General features: G+C 43.2%; 1 protein-coding gene across 1 annotated transcript; it reads right to left on the bottom strand.

The window, feature by feature from the left end:
* Positions 1–254: 254 nt before the first annotated feature.
* Sf3b6 (splicing factor 3b subunit 6) lies at positions 255–8,539 on the bottom strand. The gene is made up of 4 exons (XM_038319502.2): positions 8,256–8,539; positions 5,610–5,728; positions 659–797; positions 255–526 (listed from the first exon to the last, which is right to left on the bottom strand). Exons 1-4 carry the CDS (start codon positions 8,283–8,285, stop codon positions 437–439), a joined length of 378 nt encoding a protein of 125 aa, XP_038175430.1. The 5' UTR covers positions 8,286–8,539; the 3' UTR covers positions 255–436.
* Positions 8,540–8,743: the final 204 nt, after the last annotated feature.

Here is an 8,743-nt window from a genome sequence, read left to right as displayed (position 1 = left end):
CATGCTGATCCTACATGTGTGCATTTGCACACATATATACACAACAAATAAATATAACAAGCCAGGCGGTGGTGGCACACGCCTTTAATCCCAACAATTGGGAGGCAGAGGCAGACAGATCTCTGTGAGTTTAAGACCAGCCTGATCTACAGGGCTACTTTCAGGACAGCCAGGGCTACACAAAGAAACCGTCTCGAACTCCCCACCCCCAACAACAACAACAACAACAACAATAAAAGGAGAAAACACTGACAGGTTTTACAAAAGCTATTAATTTATTAACAAAATATTTGATTCAAATGCTTAGTTAAGTTTCAAACAAGTCATTCTCGGATTCTAGGTCTCAAACAAGAAATTACAATATTCAGTATGCACTAAAGAGAAACAAGGTAACCGGGGGCCACACATGGGCCTATTCAGAGTAAAACCCCCGAGTTCATTTTGGGGGATCTGTGTTGATGCCATACTTTTCCTTGAGAAGCTTCAGCTGCTCCTCCTTCTTCTTGGTGTCCATCTTCTGGAAGGCCTGCAAGTGTGACAAGCCCCACAGTTACTGGGTACTGACTACAGCCAAAGGAGTTCACCAGTGGCACGAGCTAAGAGAAACCCCACCACACCCTTCCCAGAGCCAGTGCTGCTCTGAATGGGCTGTACTCACCCGGTTAGCATTATAGTACAAAACCACGAGGTATCTGTTACACACGTTGAATCCCGATAAATGGTCACATGCATTCTTAGCATCGAAGATATCTTCATAGACCACATATGCTGTTCCTCTGGTCTCAGGTGTATTTCCTCTGCAGGACAGATAGAAGACACATTTACCAAAGCATTGACTATTTTCAGTCTTCCTGAACCTGTAACTGGGTTTTATTTGTTTTCGCCCTGAGTGCTGGTATTAAAGGTGTTTGCCACCACTACCTAATGCCTATAATTTTTAAAATTAATGTGTTTTGAAATGAAATAGCTCAAGGACTAAGAGTGAAGCTGCATATGCATGAGCACAAAATTGTACCCAGGGGCACAGTAGTGCACGCCATTGATCCCAGCACTTGAGAGGCAGAAGCAGGCAGATCGCTGTGAATTCAAGGCCAGCCTGGTCTACAGAGTGAGTTCTAGGACAGGCTCTAAAACTACACAGAGAAACCGTGTCTCAAAAAACCAGAGACAGAGAGAGACAGAGACAGAGAGCACGCAAGCCAGCTTAGTCTACATAGTGAGTTCCAGGTTAGCCAGAGTGGTTACACTAAGTGACCATCTCAAAATCCAACAACAATAAAAGGTAGGAGTCAGCACTGTGTGCTGCACACAGCTGTGAGACACAGTGAGCCTGTGATGGGTGTGGTCAAAGTGCAGTGCCCGTGAATGAACTGTTAAGTTGCCTGGATCTCACAGAGAATGTCTGTTTGTTTTACACAAGGGCTCCCTATGTGGTCTAGGCTGGCCTGCCTTGAACTTGTCATCTTCCTGCCTGTCTCCAGTGTATTGCTATGTCCCACCTGAAGATAGATTTTATTTTTTATTCTCTTGGCATAACAACTATTAACAGCCTTATCATTTTCAGGATTGTATTAGGTATGGAAGTTGAGAACTGTCCAAAGGGGTGGAGGGGGGGAAGAAAGAGTCTCCATTTCCTTAAGGGCAAAGGTAAGTTTGTTTCCTTTCTTTTTTTTTCAGACAGGATCTCCAAATGCAGCCTAGGCTGGCCTCAAACTCAGTCTACCCACTTTAGCCTTCTAAGTGCTGATTCCAGGCACAGACCACCCTACCCAGTTCAAAAGTGATACTACATGTCATTACACAGTGCCTTACAACATACATCTGAGAGGTAGAGATCTACTTCCTCCCATTTAAAAACATGACTCTAGGGGCTGGAGAGATGGCTCAGAGGTTAAGAACATTGCCTGCTCTTCCAAAGGTCCTGAGTTCAATTCCCAGCAACCACATGGTGGCTCACAACCATCTGTAAAGGGGTCTTCTGCCCTCTTCTGGCCTGCAGGCATACACACAGACAGAATATTGTTTAAATAATAAAATAAACAAATAAAAAAAATAAAAACATGACTCTATTATCACTATGTGTATATACACATACGAGGGTGCACCATGTGCCACAGTGTGGGTGCGGAGGCCAGAGGATGACCTTTACCACTCTGTCCTGCTACTCTGGGTTCCCAGTGGAGCCTTTACCTGCTTGAGGCAGCTCACAAGACTTCCCTCTCTCCTATTAATTCTCTCATACATTCATCCTCTCCTCCCGCCTCATCTCAGGAACTGCAGTAGGGACAAAGCCTAATCATATTCCTTTTTTTTTTAAATTTCTAGGGATTAAACTGGAGTCCTTTCACATACCAGACAAGTGTCCTACTACTGAGTTATTTATACCCCAGCCTTTGGCCTGATTTTAAACATTCTCCATTTCAGGAGTCCCTCGTTATCAACCTCATGCCCTGAAATCTATACTATACTTTGAATTTTTAAAACATGTACTTACAATGTGCCATGTATTGCACACTAAGCTCAGCAACATTTTCCTGACTGCTGGCAAACAGGAATGAAAAACCTCATCACACAATTTACCCTTTCTAGCTTCAGCTACTTTACATCACATATTGATCTCAGTATCATTGTCCTATATTATATGTTTTTTAAAAAAAAGATTTCTGTGTATATTAATCTGTCTATGTGTGGGTATTTACATTTAGAGCCATCTTTCCATTAAAGGTTTCGATTGAAATCCCTTATATGTGATTTTAATAGAAAAGGTAACAATATTAAAAGGCTTAAGAATACACAGTACCAAATGTCTAGTACATGTCAAGTTGAGTGATCAGCTGTCCTGGTGTGTGAGCATAGTTAGCTTTTAGAAAGCCCCATTCTAGAACATCAGTACTAGTTGGGTGTGCTGGTGCATGTGGTGGTCTTCAACCCCAACACTCAGGAGGCAGAAGCAGACAAGTTTCTAAGTTCAAGGCCAGCCTGGTCTACAGAACAAGTTCCCAGACAGCCAGGGCTACACAGAAAAGAAAATTAGTACTGGGTAAACTGCCAGCAGCATGCTTGCTGCCAAGTAGCAGCAGAGGTTGATCACAACGAGGGACAAGAACAGCTCATTTTCACTCTGCAGTTAAGGACCAGGCTCTTAGACCACACTGAATTCTCCCTAAGATGGACAGGAGAACCAACAGGTCAGCATCACTTCTTCCTTCAAGGAGTTAGGTTCAAGCAAGAGAAAGACATCACAGAAAAAGTATGAATCACAGATCACGAGGAGCCATGCAAGAAGAGATTAGTGAGGAGAGCTATTTAACTGGATGCTTGTGGAAAGTCTCTCTGCAAAGCCCTCCCTGAGGCTAAGAACAGAAGGAGCCAGGTATGAGAGGGGCTGTGAGGTACAACCAGGGAGAAGCTTGGAAGCAGAGGCCCCAAGCTACGGTGGGCCTGCTGTATCCCTGGCTGCATTTATTTTACCAGACACTCTATTGCCCAGACTGACCTCAAACTTTCAATCTTTCTGCCTAAGACTTCAAAGTGGCTTCCATTACAGGTGTCTTTCATCACGACTGGTTCTTTTGTTGCATTTTCAACAACATTCTTTAACTTCAACTTAACTATCTCTCAACTACATATTATCAGTAAGCTTTATAATGCCATCATCATATATTAATCATAGCCATACTACTATTTTATTCATTTATTTTCTTTTTATGGTATTGGAGATTGAACTCAGGTGCTTCACACTCTACTACTGAGCTGTATTCCCAGCCCTATTCATTTGCATATGTATAATATATATTATATAATATGTGTATTATATACATATGGATGGTTACTATGACTCAGGCACAAATGCTATCAATGCAAAGCCTGGAAGCACTCACCCTGCCGAGAATACAGGTAAGGTCATGAGCAATAGCACAATCACATAACTACTAGGCCTTAGTAGTAACTAACATAACTAAGTTACAGTAACATAGTTATTAAGTCATAATAACTAAGGAATGGACAGAAGAAGACTGTGACTAACACACACTGCAAAGCTAGCAACTCTGATATGTACAGATTGCATAATTCGATCCAAGCTAAGTCTCTCATAGAGGACTGAAGCCCAGATAGATGACACATTCTGCCCAGTTTCAATGAACTTGAAAGTGCTCTGTTAGTAACTTAACCAAGGTCTAACAATCAATCTGGTCAATTTATCACACTGCCTCCACACTGAGAACCAAAGAGCAGCCTGGCAGTAATGGTGCTCGCCTTTAGTTCCAGCACTCGGGAGGCAGAGGCAGGCAGATCTCTGTGAATTTGAGGCCAGCCTGCACTATAGAGTGAGTTCCAGGATATCCAGGATTACATAGAGAAACTCTGTCTCAAATAACAACAACAAAAAAAACCCAAACAAACAAATAAAAACAACAACCACTACCAAGATTATTTTACAGATGAAGAAAAAGCCAAAAAGCCTGGCAGCTTTAATGGTAGACTCTTGTTCCCTGGTTCCCAAATCAGAGGATATCTACATATTATTCTTGGTACTTAGAAGAACCTGGAGTTCTCACATCCCTTAAAATATAGACAAAATGTATCCTGTAGGAAATCCAAAGCTCCCAGCAGTTGCTCAGAGGACCGAGACCTTCTAAAAGAAGAGCTGTTCTATAGTACTTAGTTTTAACCTTCATTCAGCTGTTAATGATGACGTATTTCCAGTAATCAGTTTATTTCTAGGAGAGATGGAGATCATTCAAAAGCAAAGTCTTCAGACTCTCATAGTCCTAAAACCAACAAGGGGTTCTCAGGTTATAAAAAGAAAAAAAAAATTTTTTGCTTGTTTTGAGATACGGTCTTAAGAAGTCCAGAATGACCTTAAAATCACTGTATAAATGAAAATGACCTTGAACTCTTGACTCCACCTCTGAAGTGCTGAGATTATAGGTACTGCATCTCTATGCTCGCTTCGAAAAAAAACTTATAGGGCTAGAGAGATGGTTTAGAGGTTAAGAGCACTGGCTGCTCTTCCAGAGGTCCTGAGTTCAATTCCCAGCAACCACATGATGGCTTACAACCATCTGTAATGAGATCTGATGCCCTCTTCTGGTGTGTGGGTATACATGTAGGCAGGACACACACACACACACACACACACACACACAAAAGAAAACTTACATATAAATCCTTTCAGAGGAATCCTTAAATGGCACAAGTTCAGGTACTGTAGAGATAGTTTAAAGTTCAGTTCAGGGTTAGAAGATTTTATCACTAAACACTCCATGGTACTAGAAAGGTCTTTTACCAAGGGCCTTGGTAGTCTCACTGTGAAACAGACACATCACTACATTCCACACAGCAGTCTTGCTGCCAGCCACAATTCTGAAATTAGAGATTAGGTAACCATTCCCTATAAGGAACATTTCAAGTCTCAGTAAGATTTATACTCTGCAATGATGCGCACGCCTTTAATACCAGCACTCAGGAGGCAGAGGCAGGCGGATCTCCGCGAGTTCAAGGCCAGATTGGTCTACAAGAGCTAGCTCCAGGACAGGCACCAAAGCTACAGAGAAACCATGTCTCGAAAAACAAAAAAACAAAACAACAACAACAAAAAGACTTACACTCTGATTTGACGAATAGGTCCATATTTCCCAAATATATCATACATTTCTTCCGCTGTGATTTTATATGGCAAATTCCTTATATATAAAATTCTATTTACTTCAGGTGGGAGGCGAATCTAAAACGAGAAATGTGTCATTATACTGAAGGAGCAGTGCTGTTATTAAGAACTCATGTAAAATAAGATGCCAAGAATAAGAACTATAATCTGATGCTATTCAAAGTGGTTATGTTCTTCAAAAAACATTTGAGCACCACATAGAGGGAGACTCTAAGCAGGAACTGAAACTGAGGCTTTTGGCCTCTCCAACTTAACAAGTATTTCCCACTTCACTCTCCTTCATTCACCTGGGAAAGAAAAGAGGGTAAAATTCCACTCATAAGCTTTCTTATGTCTTAAGATCTTGCGTCAATGACTTCTCTCTCTTGTTCTTACAGGCTTTCCCTGGCAACCAGTTTCTAGTCCTTATGTGAGCAGCCGACCTGGTCCTCCCAATGCCCATAGGAAAGAGAACACTGGAGTCCTCTTCACTTACTCATCAAATAGTTACTGCCTTTTTAGTGTGCACAGTGGGCTAGGTATTAGAGAGACACCTTGAAGAGCAGACAAGGTGTCTGGCTTCCCTGCACTTTCTAGCTCTCTCTACATTATCTTGCTTTGTTCTTTTTCAGTCGAGTAGAAGAGAGACATCTGTACTCACCAACTCATATTCTTTATTTCTTAGACACCCAGACCTAGTTACCACCCAGCAGTCTGCTGAAAGTGATTCTACTAAGGTTCCAGTGCTCACTTCTCAAACTCCGAGGTGCCTGACTCTTGTTCCTCCTCCATACTCCATTTCCTCCCAACACCTCTACTTCTTCACAGTCCTTCACATTAAAATATTGTTCCAGCTGGGCAGTGGTACACGCCTTTAATCCCAGTACTGGGGAAATAGAGACAGGCAAATCTCTGTGAGTTCGAGGCCAGCCTGGTCTACAGAGCGAGTTCCAGGACAAAGCTACAGAGAAACCCTGTCTCCAAAAAAGAAAAATTGTCCCATAGTTTGTTCCTTTTCATGCTGTATAACCCTCACTCTTCACGTTCCTTATTCCACACTGATATCTCATAGCTTACTCCTTGCTAATATAGTCAATTATGTACCAGATAAAAATTTTCTCAATAACTACTTATTATTGACATAACTGTGGCACATGCAATACAATAATAAATAAATATAAATTAAAAGAAGCTTTATTCCCTAGCGTCAAACGAGTAGTGGTGATAAAGACCCTCCCCAGTTTTATAATCAAAAACTGCCAGACAGAAATATATTTCTCTTAATAAATCTGCTTTCTCGCTCTTCAAAACACTCTCTTCTCTCCTAAAACCTCACCATCATCATGTCCTGTAGAATTCGAAAGGGCTGTATACTCTTCTCTGCCAACCCAGGATATGACCAAATGGTATTACAGATTCATTTCATTTTTCTACTGCTATACCAACCACTCATCTACTCAAAATCACTTCTTTAATATTTTAGTTTTCTGTTGTGGTTTGAGGTGCTTGAAATCCAATTCAGGGTCTACCACTGAGCCACATTTCCAGATTTAATCCTGAACTTAATACATTTTTCTTCTTTTATCAGGTTTCTCCCATTCTATTGGTGCATTCTTGTTTGCATATAAAATGTACTTTATGTATCTTTAGAACAATTCAATTTCTCTAAAAAGAAAACTCATGCTGGACAGTAATGGCGCACGCCTTTAATCCCAGCACTGGGAAGGCAGAGACAGGCGGATCTGTGAGTTAGCCTGGTCTACAGAGCGAGTTCCAGGGCAGGCTCCAAAGCAACACAGGAAACACTGTCTCAAAAGAAAAGAAAAAAGAAAAAAGAAAAGAAAACTCAGAGGACCAACTCTTTTTCTTTTTCTTAATTCCCACCATCTTTTCACCCTATAGGAACCAAGTTTTCATTCATCAAAATGATTCAAATGATCAAGGTAGCCAAAATCTTCATCAGCATATTCAATGGTCAATTATCTGTCTTTGTTTAGGTGTAATTCTAAAAGTTTTAACCGTTGCCTACTCTCTGTTTTTTTCTTAAAGGTGTTGGCAACACTTCACTCGCTGCCAACAGTAGAACCTAAGAATGAGTTTTTAGTTAATCCACTGTTGTGTCCCCAACACTTAACACTGGCGTGTTGCACATAGCAGGTGTTGAACAAATACAACTGAAGAACTGCTTCCCATCTGTAAAACCAGAGACACGGCAGGTGCTTACATATTGATAAGAAAGTTCTTTCTACATGAGAGAAAAATCCCAGGCTGATAGTGAACTGAGTACTGAGTTATTAAGGACGACTGTGCTATCGACTTGTTAGACTCAGGAGGTCCTAACGCCTGGTCCTAGGTGAGGTCAAGCAGCAGAGATTGTAGATTTTATGCTGTCAGTGATACCAGGGGGCTCTCAATAGGGACGGGGGCGAAAAGTCGCTCAAGGAACGCACCCCGGAGGATAAGGCCAGGGGAAACACTCCTCTGACCGAACAGGCGACGAGTTTCCCCGCCTGTGGGCGGAGGACAAGAACGCACCCCCCCACCCCACGCTGCCACAGTCAAGCCCCGCGATCGTTTCCCACCCGCGCGGAAAGCGGGTACTCACATTCGCCCTCTTGGCCGCTTGCATCGCCATCTTGGCGAGCTGTGGGAGGTTGCCGTGGGATTCCTCGGAGTGTCTCTAAAGCTCGGTTGCCGTCGAGGGCGACACGGCGCCAGACACAAAGCGTCCACAGCCAGGCAGCGCCGGAAGCTGTCACAGCGCTGCCGGGAAGCCCGCGCCTCAAACTAGGCCGTGTCGAAACCTTAAAAAGATGTTCCAGACCAAACTACTGAGTGCGTCCTCAGACCGGAAGGCGAAAAGGCGAGCTCCAAGACGCTTCCGGAGAGCGGACAGGAAGGAGCGGGGCGAAGGCTACGGGGAGGGAGGGGTTCCTGTTTGAAGGGGCGGGGCTGGAGGACTGAGGGGCGTGGCGGGGCCTATTAGGGGAGCACGCCCCACGGGCTGGGGCGAAGCGCTGCGGGCGGACGCGGAGGTGGGCGTGGCGCGCTCGCGGCGTGCTTAGAGCTTCCTGCAGGTTTCCGAATCTGACC

Source organism: Arvicola amphibius, chromosome 2, assembly GCF_903992535.2.
Source record: "Arvicola amphibius chromosome 2, mArvAmp1.2, whole genome shotgun sequence".
In the NCBI taxonomy this organism is placed as follows: domain Eukaryota; kingdom Metazoa; phylum Chordata; class Mammalia; order Rodentia; family Cricetidae; genus Arvicola; species Arvicola amphibius.
Note: the sequence above shows the minus strand (reverse complement) of the source record. Positions and strands in the feature narration are given on the sequence as shown.

What these genes read in the sequence shown, in the direction of transcription:
- Sf3b6 (XM_038319502.2), bottom strand. Translation starts at nt 8,285, where the DNA reads ATGGCGATGCAAGCGGCCAAGAGGGCGAAT. An exon ending in CCTATTCGTCAAATCAGAGT is followed by an intron (nt 798 to 5,609) that starts GTAAGTCTTTTT and finishes TCTGTCCTGCAG; the next exon opens with AGGAAATACACCTGAGACCA. An exon ending in TGTACTATAATGCTAACCGG is followed by an intron (nt 527 to 658) that starts GTGAGTACAGCC and finishes TCACACTTGCAG; the next exon opens with GCCTTCCAGAAGATGGACAC.